The 20628-nt window shown below is 44.4% G+C and overlaps 1 protein-coding gene across 2 annotated transcripts in view; it reads left to right on the forward strand.

The window, feature by feature from the left end:
• The window catches only part of MTOR (mechanistic target of rapamycin kinase), a 102967-nt gene that overhangs the window by 67252 nt on the left and 15087 nt on the right, over nucleotides 1-20628 (forward strand). For both annotated transcript variants that reach the window (XM_074934077.1, XM_074934078.1), the window contains 12 exons: nucleotides 3436-3536; nucleotides 5509-5624; nucleotides 7647-7724; nucleotides 8339-8446; nucleotides 11322-11447; nucleotides 12857-12988; nucleotides 16439-16554; nucleotides 18024-18141; nucleotides 18816-19022; nucleotides 19386-19486; nucleotides 19712-19808; nucleotides 20512-20610. In XM_074934077.1, the coding sequence (XP_074790178.1) occupies nucleotides 3436-3536; nucleotides 5509-5624; nucleotides 7647-7724; nucleotides 8339-8446; nucleotides 11322-11447; nucleotides 12857-12988; nucleotides 16439-16554; nucleotides 18024-18141; nucleotides 18816-19022; nucleotides 19386-19486; nucleotides 19712-19808; nucleotides 20512-20610 (1399 nt within the window). The remainder of the gene's footprint in view (nucleotides 1-3435; nucleotides 3537-5508; nucleotides 5625-7646; nucleotides 7725-8338; nucleotides 8447-11321; nucleotides 11448-12856; nucleotides 12989-16438; nucleotides 16555-18023; nucleotides 18142-18815; nucleotides 19023-19385; nucleotides 19487-19711; nucleotides 19809-20511; nucleotides 20611-20628) is intronic.

Consider the following 20628-nt stretch of genomic DNA (forward strand, 5'->3'; position numbering starts at 1 on the left):
TTGGGAGAGATTTCTTCTGAAATATTTTGTTTTTCTATAGGAGCTATAAACCCCTGTATCTGTTGACCTATTCTGCAGGAAGGGAGGTAATCCCAGTGTTCTGACTTGCATTCAACCCTTTCCTGATGTACAAGAGACCAACCCTCTGTCCAGATAATGTTCGATATGTATACTGGGTGTCCTGACAGCACAGGAAATGCCCTGTGGCCCATTGATATGCAGGCATCCCAGCCATTCTGTCCTATGGTTACATTTCACATGGCTGCTTAAGTAATTCTCCCCTTACTGTTGCTGTTTGGCAGAGGGGTGCGGGAGGGAAGTGAGACCCAATATTTGAAGACGTTAGTGCTGGAGAGATATGGGAAGAAACAGTGTTCCTGAAGAGGATGTAATAGCAAGAGCCAGGTCATTCCATGATCTAGTTCTCCGGAATCAAAAATGATTCTCTTCTACACTGAAGCAAGATGCACAGAGATATGGCTGATGAATCTTGCACATATGCTCAGGGTTTAGATGATTGCCATATTTGGGGTCGGGAAGGAATTTTCCTCCAGGGCAGATTGGAAGAGGCCCTGGAGATTTTTCGCCTTCCTCTATAGCATGGGGCACGGGTCACTTGCTTGAGGATTCTCTGCTCCTTGAAGTCTTTAAACCACAATTTGAGGACTTCAATAGCACAGACATAGGTGAGAGGTTTTTTGCAGGGGTGGTTGGTGAAATTCTGTGGCCTGCATTGTGCAGGAGGTCAGACTAGATGATCATAATGGTCCCTTCTGACCTAAATATCTATGAATCTATGAATTGCAACACCTTCACAGTTGGTAGTTTTTTAGTGTCAGATAAAAGTCTAGAGAAATTTCAGCATCATCATGTGATTGCATTTGGCTGTGTGAGATTAACAGCTCACTGCTTTGTTTTATTTCCTTACTAAAGAGCAGTAAATAAAATCATAGTGTGTTCCTGTTCACAATTTAGAACAGCTCCTATTGCCCATCTTCTTTCCTGGCTATACACGTCTACTTCTGCTGAGTGAGATTTCTCCTAAACAATGCAGTTTGCAGCTACATTTCTTTTAACTTCGCAAGGTCTGCTGGGAAGGAAACAGGACACTTTCTGCATCAGGGAGGGAGCTGTTATCCTTTTTGTCCTGATACAACTTCCTTTAGAGAGACTCCAGCAGATGGAGCAGGGAAGAGACCAAGGAGTCTGGAGGGCTAGTCTTCCTATGGATACTATATATCGTGTCTTTCCATAGTCCTCTTATCACCTACCTAGACATGGGATCGTAGCCGTCTGTCTGCGGGATACACGTCAAGGTGATCCACAGGACAAGCTGGGGCCTAAGGACTTAGCAACAATCTGATTATTTTTTATTGTTGTTGCAATAAAATAAACACAGTAGGGAGCATTTTCCCGCCTTTCTTGGTGTCCGATATTTGTGATAAATCAGCTGCTGCAGGATAGACACCCACTCCAGAGCTCAGATGGAATGTTGAAATTGAATGGACCCGCTCTGTGTACGATTTGAAATGTAAATATAGCTGTAGCTTGTACATTTACATCTTCGAAAGCAAAACCCTGCATCAGGACAGCACTGAGGTTCTGAATCTGAATGCAGTCACAGTGCAGAAGTTAATGGTCTTATGGCAAAGAAAAAAGTAAACAGACTTTGTTCCTGTGGCAGAATATCCAGGGAGTTGGTTTCATAAGGTTGGCCGTGTATGCCACTGCAGAACTGCGCTCCTAGTTACCCAGAAGGAATGTTCCCGTATCCATGAGTGAAGTTAGCACGCTCTCTAGGTAAAACGCACCTAGGTCACTATCAAACAAAGTAAATATTTCATGTAACCCAATAGTGCCACAGTCATGTGACCACCTCCTTCCCACTGACCATAATATGTCAATCCCAAGGTTGAGAATTTAGTGCCTTAGTCAACTTGGCCTGCTGTCTGTCTTCTGCCGTAGTGTTGAACTATTTGTGTTGCTTGTTTGTGCTTGACAGTAACTGACATTTCCTCTGGAATTGGTGCTGCACCATGCTGCTATTCTCAGCATGCTGTGCAGTGGACGTTTGAAAGTGCAGCCAGGGCAGGCCTAGCCACTTGTCTCCTGGTATAATTATGTCTGCAAGAGCCATGCTTCTGTGTTAGCTCATATTGGGTACTGATTCGCTGCTGCTGTTTTTTCCTGGACCATTAAGCTGTCAGTATGACTGTCTTGCCTGTGGCAGCTGATCCATTCTCGTGTTGACTAATTTATCTTCCTCACGGGGACTAGAGACTAGCAATGAGAAGGCAAGTTGGTCTCCCTCATAGTTAACAGCTGCTTTGCTGCTACAGACTTTCCAGGCTGAGAAATACTGAACTTGCAACACCCAGATTAATTGATGTGATCAACAACACATTCAAGTTTCAGAGTAACAGCTGTGTTAGTCTGTATTCGCAAAAAGAAAAGAAGTACTTGTGGCACCTTAGAGACTAACCAATTTATTTATTGTGAGGGGAGAGAAAACCTTTTGTAGTGATAAACACCCATTTTTTCATGGTCTGTGTGTATAAAAGCATCTTCTGTATTTTCCACAGTATGCATCCGATGAAGTGAGCTGTAGCTCACGAAAGCTTATGCTCAAATAAATTGGTTAGTCTCTAAGGTAACACGTTCAAGGTTGATGAAAGCATCTTGGAGGGTCCTCTCTACTAGAAGTGAAGATTGGCTTGTCCCCTTTAAGAACCCATTGAGACAAGTCCTCATCCTTATTTGCTGTAACTGTGACTGTGTAGCTTCATCTTTTTGAAGCATGCAGACCCCATAGTGTGTGTATCCAAAATGTTTGACAAAGCTGGGAGCCAGGAACTGTTCAGAACCCATTCATCATAGGTGTCCTTTTTACTGATGTTTCCAAAAAAGTGCTAAATGTCCCTTGCTTTAAATATGCGGGTTATGAATTCTGGATTTAATGTAATACCCTGTTCTAGGCTGAAACTGACAGCTCCGTTTTTAAAATAATTTTTCACTGGTTTGGTTTAGATGTTCTTGAACTGTTCTGAGGCTAAATAACTCCTCATTGACCAAACCACATTATGTCTGTGGACTTGCCAAAAGGGAAGTGGTAAACCCACTTCTTCTCCTCTATGTAAAAGAGGATTGATGGGGCTAGGCCTGTTTAAAAAAAAAAAAAAAAAAAAAATCTAGGTGTGAAATTGTTCTTATTCCCTAGAAACTATTAAACATTTAAAAAACTGAGCTGGCAGCGCCGTCCTAGAACAGGGTATTAGATTAAATCCAGAAAACACAACCCGCCTGCTTAACACAAGGGACATTTAGAACTTCTTTGAACCCTCAGTACAAGGGACACCTTGGAAGGTGGCTGTCAGACACAGCGAAACCCTTTGAGGAGGTTTTCACTAACCTGAAACTGTGAATTATTCCTCCCAGGGGGCAGCTTCATCAGCAATGCTGTGAAAAGTGGATGCTGGTAAATAACGAAACTCAAGCCAAGATGGCTAGGATGGCTGCTGCTGCTGCTTGGGGCTTAGGTAATGTATGTCTTCCAGCTGTGCTTGGGGGATGGTGTAAGACAGCAATTCAGGAGTGAGTTCAGGGGTGTAATTTATATCTTTTAAGAAGTCTGAATCACAAGATAAGAGAAAACATATAGAGCGGGAGCAAGCTTATTTACAGGGTTACATGAAATAATAAAGGTCATTTAATGTTTAAGCCCATAATGTGTAACCTTCTATGCAAAAGCTGCCAATGCACCCTTAGGTAATGAAAAGGTACCTTTTGAGGGCCAAATAATAATAAAGAGATGGATTAATATAGTACTGTTTGACCTCTGCTGACTATAACAGGGTTCAAAAAAGAACTAGATAAATTCATGGAGGATAGGTCCATCAATGGCTCTTAGCCAGGATGGGCAGGGATGGTGTCCCTAGCCTCTGTCTGCCAGAAGCTGGGAATGAGTGACAGGGAATGGATCACTTGATGATGATTATCTGTTCATTCCCTCTGGGGCACCTGGCATTGGCCACTGTCAGAAGACCGGATACTGGGTCTGACCCAGTATGGCCATTCTTATGTTCTTAGGTTCTTAAGTTTCAAATCTAATGTAATTTGTACATGAAATGAACTTGATGTGATTTTACTAGTTTTTCTGTTCACAAACTGCAAAGCCATCCATCCCTTAACTATTTTGACAGGATGTTATCTCACGAGAAGCCCCTGAGTGGAACAGTTCTGTAAATAAGTCCTGTTTGAGATGCGTCAGTGGAAAGAGGTGGGGATAGTTTGCATAGCATATGCCTGCTGTCTGCCTAGCTCCATCCAATGAGAGTAATCTTCCCCTTTTGTGAAATACCAAAGTGCAGCCACACTTTCCAGAAAAAGTTTCCTCCACAAGAGCCCAATGTTAATGTTGCAGCTGTTTTATCACAAAGAATACGAGAACTTTGCCTACCAAAATGAAACCTTGCCTTGTAAAACCACCCACGTTACAGTTTGCTGAACCTGTAAATGAAGTTGGTTGTCCCTTCTGAAGACAGATCACCATAGTGCTTGCTTTGATGTCGGTGTTTTCACTGGGGGAGAAGTGAAAAATTATCTCTGTGAAGCAACTGCACTACTTGATGCCTGTATAGAAAAACACATGGAGCATTGTGCCACGAGTGGGTCCTCCATTTCATTAATGCTGAGCCCCTTTAAAGTAGTCACCTCTAGCTCTCCACAAAAAATCTGCCTTCCTGGAAGAGCCTGGTGGTCCATCTAATCCAGTGTCCTGTCTCTATTTGTAACCGGTGCCAGATGCTTCAGAGGAAGTCTTAGAACCCCTGTGATATCTCTATTTGTGTAATATTACACAATGGGAGAAATAGCTTCTGATCAGTTCATTCCTTGAAGCACAACTGATAGCTCTTGTAATTTTTCCTTGTTAGTCTAATATAGATGGTATTCTTATTCATATACCTGAATACATTAAAAAGTTTGCTAGGCTGATTAACAGTATCCTGGAGTAGCAGGTTCCTCGGGTTAATTGCACGGTGCATTAAAAAAATCCTTTAAATCTTTTAGATTTGTTACCTTTTTAATTTCTTCAACTATTTTGTTCTTGTGTTATGGGATAGGGTAAATGAGTGCCCACCTGGCCTGCTCTGAGCCACTCATTGGAATAGAATCCTCTTCATCTATATTAAAGGGGAACATCAAGTTGGTTCAAACTTTTCAATGCAAATGCTACATGGGGGCAGAGGAAATATAAGTGAGTTCTGGATAATAGGGGATTTCAGATAAATGAGGTTTTTCTGTGGTTCCCTCAGCCATCTCAAGGCGGCTACTTTAAAGAACAGTAGATGAAACTTCACATGGTGCTTTTGGACTCCAAATTAGTCTCTTGGCCGGGATCCAATAGCACTGTGTATCTAACCACTGTACTCGTGCTTAACACTGGAGTCTAGTTCTAGCAGTGTTTCAGAGAGGGCTATGGCATCAGCAAGTGTGTCCATGTCTCTTCAGGTCAGTGGGATAGCATGGAGGAATATACTTGCATGATCCCAAGGGACACCCATGATGGTGCCTTCTACAGGGCCGTGCTGGCACTGCATCAAGACCTCTTCTCATTGGCTCAACAAGTAAGTATCTTCCTTCATGACTTTGCTTCTGTAAATCCCACGCTGAGATTGTGTGTCCTTCCTTGCAGCAATGGAGCTGATTTGAAAGTGGTTGGCCATAACTGCTAATAACTTCTCTCAAGTGGAAATTCTTATCCCTGACTGCTCAGTTTGCTGCGTGCTTCCAGGAATACTGCACTAGTTGTGTAGAGACACGTTAGCCCAAGAGTTGTCTTAGTCATACTCAGGTTTCTATTTTATTGTGTCCTCTTGGCGGCTGGAGGGAAGTCATGGGACACATCCTGTCTGGGAAATTGTTCTGCAAAAGACAGCATTCAGTGAAGGGCACTGATGGCTAGAGACATGAACAACAGTATCTCCTTGTCAGTCTGTGCATTCTTGTGTTTGCCAAGCCTTTTCAGAGTAGTGTTAATGAATGCCAGATGCTGCAACGGACCCCATACTTTTTGGTTTAGGTGCATGGCCCATCTTTACCTTCTTGTGCATCTCCTGTACCCGATCTTCCTTGCAGCAGTGAGAAGTTTTTGTAATCCTGAGGGTACGTCTGCGCTGCAATTAGAGGTGTGACTGCAGCAAGTGGAGATGTACATAATCTAGTTTTGAACTAGCTAGCTCCAGTAACAATAGCAGTGAACCTGTGGGCTAGCCACTTAAGTACATAACCCTGGGTGGGGTTATACAACCCATTCTGCCACCGTGTTGCTGTGGCTTCCCTGCTATTGTTGTTTGAGCTAGCTAGATCAAAGCTAGCTTGGCTATGTCTGCACATTCTGCAGCTGCAACTTTGATTGTCGTGTACCTGTACCCTTAGATTGAGACTTGGCATAAGGGGAAGGAAAGAGTATGCTGAACAGAGCCATGTTGGTCTGAGTGCATCTTTGACAGACATAATTCACGGGGAACGTCTTCCCTTTGCAGGTGTGAAGCATGTAGATTACTTTCCAAGGAAACTTGTGTAGTATTTCTCAGAATTCTGTGCTGACTTGCAGAATGAGATAAAGGAGTGGTCCAATCTGCCCTGGCAGAACACGTACATATCTTGAGTGTTATGCACAAGAAAATGGGCCTAGTGTTTAATGAATGAGGGTTTGTAATTAACCTTTAACATTTTGAAAGGGAAAAGTTACGGATGAGAGATTATATAATTAATGGCACCAGAGCAGGGCCTTGTTTCATGCACTCAGAGTGTCGTCTTTGTACTGAGAGATGTGGGGTTTGCAGGGTCTAGAACATTCGTAAGACGTTACTGGGGCGTGTAAAGCTGTGAAGTCCATCTAAGTCCAGGTCTACACTAGCACTTATGTCAACAAAACTTTTGTTGCTCAGGAGTGTGAAAAAAACACCTCCCTGAGTGAGACAAGTTTTGCCGGCATAGACACTTGTGTGCACAGTGCTGTGTCGGCGGGAGACATTCTCCTGCCATTTGTTGAGCTGTTTTGTTATGTCAGTGGGAGAGCTCTCTCCCGTCAGCATAATGCGGCTACACAAGTGTTCTTACAGTGGCACAGCTGTATCGGTACAGCTGTGCCGCTGGAAGCTTGTAAATGTAGACATGGCCTTAGATACCTGCACGCTGTCAAAGAAACAAAGCTCCTGAGGCTTTTCTGTAACTGGTTGTTTCACACTTATTACCAAAATCCCAACTCCTCCTTCCCTTATAAATGTTACAGTTGGGCTTTGCAAGGACACTGGGGTCAAAAGCACGCCAAACACTGGTGACGCAGTCTATGTATGAGGGGCTTTAGCAAATCCAAACTTCCATAGACAGGACACATGTTTAGATTATAAATGCAAGTCCCAGTTTTTCCCCCATACTCGCCGTTGGATTCTCCAGTTTTCTGTTAGTTTCCATTTTAGAGCTAATTCTCCCTATAGGTGACACTCCTTTTCGGGTGCCTGTTGGAGTTTGGGGTGGCTCCAACCTTCCTTGTGGGAAAATAGAGAGTGGACAGTTGAGTGTTAGTGTGAACTGTTACTATCTGTGGACAAGGCACACCCCTGAAGTCTCCGCTTCCGTTTCAGTGCATTGACAAGGCCAGAGACCTGCTAGATGCTGAGCTGACCGCCATGGCAGGAGAGAGTTACAGTCGGGCCTATGGGGTGAGTATCTGACCTGCAGCCTTCATGTTAGTTTAGGCTATTTATATAAGCTCAGAGCTTCCTGACTGTATTTGTGTATCAAATATAAAGGCCTATGCAGGCCACACGGACCCACAGACTTAAATGGCTCTTGTATGTGGGGATTGTGGCTTTTTGGAAAAGGGTCTGAATCCACTGAGAAGCAGAGAGAGAAAAATGTGACTGACTGAACACTGGGATTCAGCACCCCACTACCAACCCTTACCTCTGCCCTGGTCGAGTTTTGTGGTTAGTTCTGTCTCCGTGTGGAAAAGCTCAGCTTTCACTTCTCCACACCCCAGTGGAAAGTCATCCTTAAGGTCAACGTTTAGAAGCATTGGTGGGGGAGGCTCAGGCTCAAGTGACGATGGAGATGAAATTCCCTGTAGTTCCCCCCACAAATCAGAATTGGGGGTTTTGTTGCAGCAGTTTGAGGAAACCTAGAAGACAGTGGATTATCAAGGTACCTGAATGGCAACTGCCTGTTCTTTCTCTCTTGGTCAGTAGATAACCCCAAGGTTTTTAGGCCAAGTGCTGATCTTTAGTCCTGGATTCACTGTGCATTGATCGGGATGGAATGTGATTGTTTCGTTCAGGCTATGGTATCGTGCCAGATGCTATCAGAGCTGGAAGAGGTTATCCAGTATAAACTCGTACCAGAACGACGCGAGATCATCCGCCAGATATGGTGGGAGAGGCTGCAGGTAAATCTACCAGAGACTGCTATAAACCTCTGTATACCTCCTGCCGGTGGCACAGATGCTCACGCAGTGCGCACCCACAGCTCCCATTGATGTCTGTTAGAGTTGTGAGTGCTCAGCACTTCTGACAATCAGGCTCTGTGTCCCCCCACAGCATAACAATCTGCTCTCTCTCTTCTTTACAGACGTGTCCTCAGCATGTATTTAATGCCTCTGGCCACCGCCATGGTGTATGTGCTCATTTTAAAGCCTGGCACAGGATCTTTCAAATTTGCTTGCTCCAAAGCAGGTTCTAAAGAGATCTGAGTGGAGTAAAGGTTTTAGTGAAACCTGCAGGGCCGCTTGTACAAACTTTCTGTCTAGCTTTCGGGTGCTAGAATATTACACTTCTCCACTCCTCTTCTTTCATTTTCATGTTTGCATGTTAAATATAAATGAATGTTCTGTTTATGCCACATGATGGAATGATTGGGATGAGTAATACTGAGAAAAAAGACGCTGCATCAGTGTGCAAAGAGTCATAGAAATGTCCTGTATGCAGTGGTGTTGCAGCCGTGTTGGTCCCAGTATGTTAGATAGACAAGGTGAAGTGAGGTAATATCCGTTGCTGGGATATTACCTTACTCACCTTGTCTCGCTAATAGAAATTTCCTAGCATTTTAGGTCACCGTATCCACCCCACCTGGGCAGTGCAGGATTGTTCCTCTATTATTCTCCACTGATTGTCCTGTCCACCTTTTTAAGTGCCCCAAGCAAGGGAACTTTCGCCAATTCCATTGGAAAGCTAATGCATCTTTTGCCTAGACAGCATAAGCCCAAGACACGTGCCAGGACTTAAGACCACCTAAATATTTTGAGTGGGTATCCTTTCTGGAGGGAGCTTTTCTGTGAGAGGGTGGGCCTGTACATGAAGTAACACATACAGTACCTTCTGGCATTGTCCAGAGAGATGTTCCTCTCAGGGGGGAAAATTATAGTCAGAATGAAGTGTATAAACTGCATTGGACTTCAGTGTTCCATCTGGAGGGAGAATTCTCACTGCTATATGGGCCCCCACACTGAAGGGTGTTTACCTGTTGCTACTGTGAACATTTCAACTATTTAGGGAGCTGTGACAATGCTTTTTGCTTCCAAACTGCATTCTTGTCTGGAAAAGCTGAGAACATTCTTCTGGAGAGGAGAGGCTGAGTGTGATGGGGAGAGTAATGTCTACGAGTAAAACTGTTTATGGTCCTGAAAACAGTACATACAGTTCTTGTACATTTTATTGTGTCTTAGTAATAATTATAAAATGCCTGTTAGATGATTTGGTGGAAGGTTGATTTGGGCATTAGGGAGGGCTTCAAGGAACAGGCTTTTCTGTCTAATTTGCGTGCACCCAGTTTTGAAAAGTCAGTGGGGTACTTAGCTATTTAATTAGAGATGAGAAGACTTTTTTTCCCTTGGTATGAGATTTTCCCTTCAAGATCACATGCTGATTGAGCATTTGACTTGCCTGTAAAGAAGCAGATTTGTGTTGCTGCTTCCAGATAGAATCCCTTGCTGTTACAAAATTTGTGCTTGTCTCCAGTGGGCACAGTCTACCATAGATCTCTGGGATGGATTAAGTCTAAGTCAGTCCTGCATCCATCTAAACTTCAGAGGCCTCATAAAGACTTAGAGGCCTCTTAAAGCTCATTTATCCCACCCTTAAGAACTTGATCAACCCCGTCAGCCCAAGCCCCAGTGGGTGGCCAGTAGCAATCAGATATGTGCATTGCCACCCGCAATTTTGCATCTGAGGCTTGGTCTACACTACAGAGTTAGGTCGGTGTAAGGCAGCTTACATCAACCAAACTCTGTAAGTGTCTACAGTGCAACGTTGCTCCCACCGATGTAAGTCGCCCATGAGGCCAACCTAATAACTCCACCGCCGCAAGAGGCATAGTGCGTAGGTCGATGTAGTTAGTGCAACCCAGTGCGTTACTTACGTCACCTGGTGGCTGTCAGCCTCGTGCAGGGCTCAGCTAGAGGTCCCCTTCTCGCCACCCTGGGGCTCACAGCTAGAGCCTGGCAGCCCCAGGGCAAGAAGGCTCCAACTGTGAGCTGACAGAGGGAACAAAGTATGGACATGAACCACTGCAGTAATTACTGTGGTGGCTGTACTTGGACCTAATTTAGGTCGCCTTAATTTTGTAGTGTAGACAAGACCTAACTCTCTGGACGTATCCATGCACCCTTCAGCTTCAGGGCCAGATCCTGTCTTATCTGCTCTGTTGGACTTGAAGCTATTGTGGCACTCAGCACAGGTAGACAGTAACCAGACAACGCCTGCTTTAGCAGTTGGCAATGCAGTTTCTGGCAGAGTGTCGTCAAAATCACGTCAGCGTCTGTAAAAAAACAGCAACAAGTAGGGGAAGGAAAAGGTCAATAACAAAAATATCTCTTTGCAGCTTTCAGAACTTTTTTGTTTTTGTACCTTCTCATGTTGGAACTAGTCACTGTTGAAACCAAAAATAAAGTTTGAATCTGGGTTCGGAAACGTTGTGAAATCCTTGCCTTGTTGTTTTGACAGTGCAGAAGTAACAGCTCTGCTTTTGGATCTGCTTCTGCTGTAAAAGGTCTCTCCTTTTTCCATTAGAGAATGTCATTAGACTTGGAGCAACCAGCTGGCATCTAATGAGGTTGACTATTGAGTATGAGGCTCAGGGACTTATCCTCATTCACACATAGCAGTTAAGAATGCAGCCAATTAGTGCCAGGTGTCTGTCTGCTGTGAAATATGGGTACAGCAGTCATTCTAATCTTGGGGACAGGCTCTTCAGGTCTTTGGTTATGGAGGAATGGTCCCTGTGGAAAAGAGAACATTAATAGGTTCTGTCTGCACTTCTTTTCCCAGGGCTGCCAGCGGATTGTAGAGGACTGGCAGAGAATACTTATGGTCCGGTCTCTCGTTGTCAACCCTCACGAGGACATGAGAACCTGGCTCAAGTATGCCAGCCTATGTGGCAAGAGTGGGAGACTGGTGAGTCGGAAGTCTGTGGGAAACCACTGTCATCAGGGGACAAATAGTCATCCTAAGAGAGACTTACAGCCAAGTTCTGTTCCCATGCTGGGTCTGAAAACTTTAACGTAATAGTGTTAGTATTAGTAACACGTGGCTCTTACATTGCACTTTCAATCATATCTAAATAGTTATGTTAGTATCCTTGTTAAGCTCCTAGTTTGGGCAGTATCCTCAATTATATTTATTACCAAAAAGAAACATAAACCACAAAGAATTCCCGCTCTTTATTGGCTACTGACTTGAAAACATAACATCTAGGGCCAGCAGAAAATATATGGTCTGTTGTGGGGATGGGGCGGTTATCCTTGTAAATACAGGAAATAGTAATCTGGATGCTGGAGTGTGTATCTCTCCATAACCCTCAATACAGATAACAGCGGTACCATTTCTCTCTTATGTTTTACCAAACCACATCCCTCTCCCCTGTGTATTGATACAGTTGCTTACTACTTTCTGACAACTTGTTCCATGTCCCAGGTGGCCTTTGAGCACAGAAGCTTGTTCTAAATTGCTTCAGAGCCACTGTTCTCTGCCGCAATCCATAACCTCTAGTTTGACAGTTATTGTAAACTGGGTTCTGTACTGAGAATGTCGGTGTAAATGATGAAATACTAACACAAGGTACGGGGAGAGACTGTGTGACCTGGGGATACTTCTCCACGGTGACCATGCAGAATTGTTAAATCAGATATTATATATTGTGACAGGGTTGGGCCAGATGGCTATAGGAGAATAATAGAAGGCAGATATATAAGCCCCAGGCTAAGTAGGTCCCTTTTCCCTGGGTAAGGTAACAGGGAAGGTTCCAGAACAATCAGGAACCTTCTGGAGACAATTAAGACAGGCTGATTAGAACACCTGCAGCCAATCAAGAACCTGCTAGAATCAATTAAGGCAGGCTAATCAGGGCACCTGGGTTTTAAAAAGGAGCTCACTTCAGTTTGTGGTGTGCGTGTGAGGAGCTGAGAGTGAGAACGTGGACTGTTGGAGGACTGAGGTGTACAAGCATCATCAGACACCAGGAGGAGTCGACCTGGACTGTGAATTCAGAAAAACGGCCAAGCTGAGGGCTGCCGTGAAGCTCCAAGGCAAGCAAATCCACCAATAAGCGCAAGACCCACGAAGGTAGAGCAGGAACTTTGTCACAATATATGCAACTCACATGGGCATACCGTGGAAGTGTAGCCTTGCACATGTTCCAGGGCACAGCTGCACTTTCTGCATGACGTGACCTGCCTATGTCCGCCTTAGTACAGAGAAGCAATGTCACTTTAAGTGGTTGTCATTAGAGACTGTTATGAACAAGGGCGTGTAGAGGTGAAAGCAAGTTTGTTGTAACCTGGTTTTTGATTTGTCATTCTTTCAAGGCTTTGGCCCACAAGACGCTTGTACTGCTCCTGGGAGTAGACCCGTCTCGACAGCTGGATCACCCGTTGCCAACTGTTCATCCCCAAGTGACATATGCCTACATGAAACACATGTGGAAGAGTGCCCGCAAGGTACGTGTTCTTATTTAGAGCCTCAGAATCCTTTCCACTCACCACAAGCAGCCCCGGACTCTTGGTCTGTCAGTCACACACGTACCCCCATGGTGAGGGCCAGTAAAAAAAAAAAAAACAAGAAAAATGGTTGCAGCCTCAATAAAGAAAAGGCAAAATAGATTTTTGTGATGGGTATGGATTAAAACATTCAACAGATGAAAACATCCAACCAAGAGACAGCTGGAAAGTACCTAGGGCTTTGTCAGGAGAATAACTTGGTTGTGAGGAGCCTGGGATGAATGTTCTAACGTTGCAACACAGAGAGTTTACATACTCAAATCCAGTAAGCTCTAGACTGGATGGCTTATCTTTTTTAATATACATTAAAGCCCCTGTTTATTCTCAAATGTTCTACCATGTCTTTTTCATTTTTTCTGTCTTTGGGCTTGCCAGCTCTGGGACTGTGCCATTTGCAAGCACTTAGTCTCACCACCCTTCCGTTAAATGTAAAAAGCAGAAGGAGCTGCCTATGTGTAGAACAGAGTGCAACTCACTTTTGCACCAGAGCGGTCTCCTACTCTATTCAATAAATGCCATGAGGTATCTCCATGGTATCATTCTCGGTCATACCTCCAGGTATGTCTCATCCCCACTGACTGCCTATGTAAGGGAAAGGGGACCTCTGATTAATGCTTTCAAGTCTTCTACTTGATCTGTGATGGCAAAAGAAGGTGCTTGGTAGGCACGGTGTGAGGGACAGTTGTAGAGAGCAGCATGAAAGAAGGTGTGCAGAGAGTAAGAGAAGCAGCTGGAGAAAGGATTGTGTGGCGTATGAAAGAGGGCATGAGCGGACAGGAAGAAGCTGAGACAAGATTACGCAGGGTCATGAGATCAAGGCGCTTCAGTATGACACAATAGAAGAAGACAGTGAAGACTGAAGGAGAGGGAGGACAGGGTCAGAGACACCCCCTCCAATACCTGAACTGTTCTCTCTCTTTATTGCATTAGATAGCCTCTTTGGTGCAGGGACTATGCCTCTCTGTTTCTAGTTTGTAAAGCTCTGTGTATATTTATAGTGCTGTGTAAGCAATACCCCATCCCAAGGACAGTATTCAAACTGCATGTAAGTTTCAGCATTGGTTGTGAGCTCTGTTCTGTTTGGAGACATAGACCCATGACTATTAAATAGGCTCTTTGCACACCTTTTAAATGTAAGTGCTTGATTTTTGAAATGCAGGCTAGAGCTGCAGCACTGTCCTAGCAGAAGCCAGTTTACAATGTGACAGGGACTGCAATCTAGAAAATTTGGATGCCTGTGTTTATCTGGACAAAACACTGAAAATGTGGGAACATTCTTGTATTGCTGGGGGATGGACTAACTGATGGAATGGTGGTGGTTGTTTTTTTTATTATGAATCTATGAAATAGAACACGTGCAGACATATGGCTGTTTGTAGAATGTTATGTGACCAGGCATGTAACCTCGATGTGGCTGTCTGACTTTTAGTGCAGATCTGTAGTCGTAGAAGGCTGAGTTTTCTCCTGCCACACTCAGGTTTGGAATAAGTCATAACTTGCCTGAAACTTGCTCTGTTGTTAGCTGTCTGCTTCTAACTTGACACCTCCCAAATCCACTGAAAGACAAAATGAGGTCTAGATGGTGACCTTCCACTCAGCACCTATAGACTAATATTAGCCTTTCTCTGAGAAGGGCTGTAGTGAGAGAATAAACCCCACAAAACCTCTCCTAGCAAAGACTTTTGCCAGCCACTGCAGGCCAAAGAGATTCCTCCCACTACAAAACTGCACATTGATTTATAAATCCACGTGTTTAAATAAACTGCCAACTTTGATAACTCTGGAGTTCATTGCCTTAGAATTCATGTCAATTGAAACAGAAGAGTTTTATTCTATATGGTGACCAGGGGAAGCAGATTGCCAGGCATGGGTAGTAATGGGAGGTGGGAGCATCAGATTTTAAAAGTATGTCTTCACCCATTTTAGATAAACCTTAATTACATTCAGCAGAAGAGTACTACCATTTTACTGGCAGATACTTGATGGGGATGGGTATCTTATTAGCCACATAAAGATCCCTCTGCTATCCCTGTGTTCGGATTAGCAGCATGACAATTTTCCAGGTTCTGCCTCTCGGTTAAAACCCTTTTTCCTGATGGTTGATTGAATTCAGCATGCTGTAAAGTAAGGTTGACATTTGCACTGAGCTGATGAGTCATTCCAATTCAGGTGGCTCCTGTCTCACCCTCTTAAATAGCTCCGTTAATGAGAAAAATGCTCATTCCCATAGACAGAAGAGAAACAAATTGGCCTCTTAATAGCCCACTGTGCAGTTCCTGACCTGAAGAGACCTTTTAGATTTCAAGGGCTTTAGGTTTAATTGCTTCCAGTGGAGCGCAGATACCTCTTTTGACTTTTAACTTCAATTTTTCCTGCTTTTAATTTTTTTTTCATTGAGTTGAAAGTATTTTTTCCCAAATCTTGCTATCAGGAGCTGCTTCCGCACTAAACTCTCTCTAAACCTTCAGCAAAAGAGCCATATGCTGTTCCATGAGGCTTCCAAAACAACCTGCAGACAACTCTGGACCTTTCAACTAGTTAAAGATCTACAGTAGTTCAGGACTGGCATTATGAGCCAGGCCTGGAGTCTAAGGGGAGAACAGGGAAGCCCAAGAAGCTGTGAGTTTCCTTAGGCAGTTTTCCCTCAAACCAGTTTTCTCAAGCAAAGTGTGTTTTAGATGGGCTTCCCGTAATCTCCGGTACCATCAATCTGCTTGCCATTCTGACATATTTACAGATTACAAAATCCCTCCTAAATTTGGTGGGCCACCAGATTACGTAAGAATGTGTGCTCTGCATTAGCCACCTCTTTGCTTCCAAGTGAATTTCAAGGTGCTGGTTACATTCATTGACGTCCTGGATAATCTGGAATTTGCCCCAATGTCCTATGGCAAATCAGTGGAGAGGCTTTTGTTCAGTTCCTAAAATCAAATTTTCCAGGCCCAGCAGTAGACCCTTCTCAGTTGAAGGTTCTCATTTGTAGAGTTGACTTTTTCAGGTCGCCAGAGTCAGGGTTTGTTGGCCTTAACAACATAGTGCTAGGGCATGTCTCTACAGCCATGCTTTTCGCTGAATGTATGAGATGAAGGTGAGTCCACTGAAGTTAAGTCCTGAGTAGCAGTTCAGTTGCCAAATTTGTGAGGTGGCGATTCAAGGTTCATGCATGCTAAAGACTGATAGGTGCCATGAAAGAACATAGAATAAATCCATTTATACATCCATCATATAGAGCAAAGTTACTCCATATGGGTGTAAATGGTTAGAGGGCATTGAGGGGAAAATGAAGATCTGCTTTGGCTCCCATTAATACCTTTATTTCTAATGGATAGCCTTCTCCCTTGTGAAGCTGTATTTAACTCATACATTCATACTGTCGACATCCAATTGCAGATCGATGCCTTCCAGCATATGCAGCACTTTGTGCAGACAATGCAGCAACAAGCACAGCATGCCATCGCAACCGAAGACCAGCAGCACAAGCAGGAACTCCACAAACTCATGGCACGGTTAGTACCGTGTCCTTTGAGGTCCAGTGCCTGGTTATTGCCACCAGCACAGATTCTGAGGTTGCAGAATCCTTGCAGAAAATACAAGAACAGCAATTCCACTTAGAATGGGGAGGGCCAGAGTTGTCTTCATTTTGCCGATAGAGGCCAGTTGTGTTATGTCACATGCCTGTCCAGTGTGTAATTCCAGCAGCTAAACCTTCTGCGAATTCAGAGGCTCTGCTGAATGACAGAGGTTAATGACACTGAGACACCATTTAAGCAAGCTTGTGTTTGTCTCAGGCAGCTGGTTGTATTTTTCCTGCAGTGTGGCTGATTGATTGAAGAAGCCAGAGGTCCCAGCATGACTAATTCTTTGTTTTTGGGGGGTTCCAGTCAGCAGTAAAGAAACACTTTCCACATGGCTGACTCAGCCTGGCCGCATCCAAGCTTTTGGCAGCTCAGGCACTCGGTGCAGCTGTGCATCTGACAACTGGGTGCCCAGCTTGAGGTAGCCTCTTAAAAAATAGTGTTACATTAAAAATACATCTAGTAAAAATGTCAGTTTCCCTTCTGAGTTCTTGGGGCCTGGAGATTCTATCATTTCCTGTTCGAGTAAGAAACTGAATGATCAAAAGATGATGATGATGTTTTACTGCTGAAGGGAACTTTAAAAAGGACCTGTATTTTTTCTTAACTGTATCTTTTTTCCAGAATGAGAGGTCTATAACAGCCATTCTCTTCCTAGACCACCTGTCATGATCTAGCTTGAAAGGCAAGTGCTGATGAGTTCAGCACTGAATTTTTCCTGTGTAACACTCACTGAAAATCGAAAGCGGTAGAAAGGACTGGGCTGCATTACTGTGACACTTAAAGCTTCCCGAGGGACCTAAGCATTAAACCTTTCAGAGCATCCCTCCTTTTGCAATGAATATATTTTAGTTCCTGTCCTTGGGGCAGGAGTAAACAGTGATTCTTGGCTCTGGCCAAGACTAGTCTCCATGCCCCCTAGTGACTGGTTTTCATAGTGCTTTCCCTCAGGGCCTGCTGGCGGTGGGTGGGTTATGTGATGCTTGTATCTGCGGCCATTCAGTACATTATGTCAGGCACCTCATATGGTGACAGTGTCCCCTGTATTGAGAGTTTCATATGAGGATTTCAGAACATTTTATGAACATTAATTAAGCCTCCTGATGCCCCTGTGGACACTTACTAGCTTCATCGTGTAACTGGGTATACTAAGGCGCAGAGAGTTCGTGACTTGGCCAGAATCAAAGCAAGTTAGTGGCAGAGTTTAGAAACAGAACCTTTGGAGTCTTGACCCTTGTGAGCTACTTCAGCTACAGTGTAGCTCTTCCCCATCCGTGTTTAAAGGTGGCTTGTCGAATGGGTTTTCAGAGCTTGGACTAGAATTCTGCATTTTAAACCGACAGTCTGATTTCTTAGTGCTTGTTCTGTTTTAGGGTTAATCATTTCCCTGGCTTTTTCAGGTGTTTCCTGAAACTGGGAGAGTGGCAGCTTAATCTGCAAGGCATCAATGAGAGCACTATCCCCAAAGTCCTGCAGTACTACAGTGCCTCAACCGAGCACGACCGCAACTGGTACAAGGTAGCCATGGAGAGAACTCATTACTAAACTGCGGAGGCACTATAACGAGTGCTGTATCCCAAAATACAGCGCAACGCAATACAATGTTGTGCGGCCCATATAACCTTCTGCCCTCCTAAAATAGCCTAGACACTGGTATATCACTGACCCCAGTGTAAGTGACCCTGCAGCTCAGGTCAAAATGCAACTGCTGATGTTTGCTGACCAGTGGAACGGGACTGCAGTTCAACCCATGCTGTCACATTTGGGATCTTCTCTCTTGTGGGTTAATTATGGCTCCTTAGGTAAACGACGGAAATTAATCTATGGGGAAGTGTTTAAATTTGCTCCACAAAGTGTTGTAATTCTATAGGATTTCCACTGTGAAGCCAGAAGCTCCTTTGAGGAATTTGAGGAGTTCCTATACATTTGAGACCAGATAGCCCCTTGGGCAGCCTGCTCCTCAGCACCTACCCTTCTGTCTCTCCCTCATTGTCCTCTCCTTATATTTCATTTCCTCATACTTCCCCTTGTCTTGAATTTTAGCTCTTCAGTTTGATCTTTGATGAGGTGGGGAATGGGGCATGATTTAATTCTGCTGCAGCAGGGATCCTTTAATCACTAGAAAGTGGGGGCTGTGTAGAGGCTTCATCGTTCTGGGGATTCCTATTGATATTCTGCTCTCCCATCGTCAGGCCTGGCACGCTTGGGCAGTGATGAACTTTGAGGCTGTGCTTCACTACAAGCATCAGAACCAGGCCAGAGATGAGAAGAAGAAGCTGCGTCATGTCAGTGGAACCAGCATCACCAGTGCCAACACGGAGGGCAGCAACAGCGACAGCGAGGCAGAGAGCACAGAGAACAGTCCCCTTCCATCTCCTGTGCAAAAGAAAGTCACGGAGGTACGGCCCTTCCTGCCTGCCTGCCTGCTGGGGATGAGTGGCGCCACTTGATGGGTGCATTGTTTCAAAGGCATATCAAGCAACTTTCCTGTCTGGGAAGTCTCTAATGACACACATCATAGGAGGTATAATTTGAAGCACACATTATAGGACCTTTGACACACATTATAGGAAGTATAATTTGAAGCAGAAAGTTTTAGTTCTTCTTCGTGTTTTATAATTTTTGCCCATAAATTCAAGTATAATAAGAACCCTAGCTGCTGTTGCACTGCAGGGGAGGTGGTGAGGAAAGAACATGGGGTACTACATCCTTCACCATCAGCTGCTTTTGTAGAACTAAGGCAGCTATTTTCATTCCCACAGGATTTGTCCAAGACCCTCTTGCTGTATACAGTCCCTGCTGTCCAGGGTTTCTTCCGCTCTATCTCTCTGTCTCGAGGCAACAATCTACAGGATACTCTCAGGTACCTAGTAAAGCACATACCAAACAAAATCAAGCTGCTAGAACTCGCTCACTTTAGGACTCCCTGTAACATGTACCTGCTCTCTTCACGTACAGCTAAACAAGTTGAAGACTGAACATTCAGTCCAAGCTTGTTTATAACCACATGCTCTTGGTTGGGGGGAAGAAGAGACTGCTGTGGGTTCTGAAAACAGGACACTGGAATGTCCTGTTTTTCTTTCTTCAGGGTTCTTACTCTATGGTTTGACTATGGTCACTGGCCTGATGTCAATGAAGCTCTGGTTGAAGGGGTCAAGGCAATCCAAATAGACACCTGGCTGCAGGTAAGGTGTGGGAGGGGCTGGGGTAGATTCCACTTCTGACCTAACTTTGTCTTACCTAGCCCTTTGGAATCTCAATGACTGTAATATCCCAAATGGCACCCTGCCAAAGGAACCTCTGTACGTGACCTGATGAAAGCAGGGTGCTCACAGCAGGAATTGTAACTCTTTTAATAAGCACCTTGGACAGAAACTGGAGCAGCATTCCCAGATGCCTGTCTGAGCTGATTAGTGCCAGAGAAAGAGAAAGGATGAGGGATTTTAAAGTTAGAGATAACGTGCAGTGATGTGCTACTCTTCTGTAATCCAGACCCTCAGTCCATTTCAGGATGACTTTATAGACTGCACTTCATACAAGAGGCTCCATTTTTTATTTACTTTACATTTACCCTCCTTCAAGGTGTGGGAGAAGCCTGCAACAGTTTGGAACGGGGGTATCATCCATCACTGTGTGCAAGAATTAACATCTACCACAAGGGACTGGTTGCACATGATAGTCATCATCTCACATAGCTGTTCTGTCCCTCTGATATCACCATTTGGATCTTTGTATCTAGTTGGTAGAATGCGTGCTGGGATCTCTGGCTACTTTGCGGTGGACAAACAGAGCCTTAGAGGTCTCTGAGGAGATTGGTTGGACTGAGCAGCTTGTGAACTATACGTGCAAGTGTGACGGGGATTTTTATTTTCTCACCTTTGCTATCAGGTGATCCCTCAGCTCATTGCAAGAATCGATACCCCTCGGCCTTTAGTGGGGCGCCTTATTCACCAGCTCCTCACAGATATTGGAAGATATCACCCGCAGGTAAGCTGTGGCCTTGAG

Source organism: Natator depressus, chromosome 18, assembly GCF_965152275.1.
Source record: "Natator depressus isolate rNatDep1 chromosome 18, rNatDep2.hap1, whole genome shotgun sequence".
Taxonomy (NCBI): Eukaryota; Metazoa; Chordata; order Testudines; family Cheloniidae; genus Natator; species Natator depressus.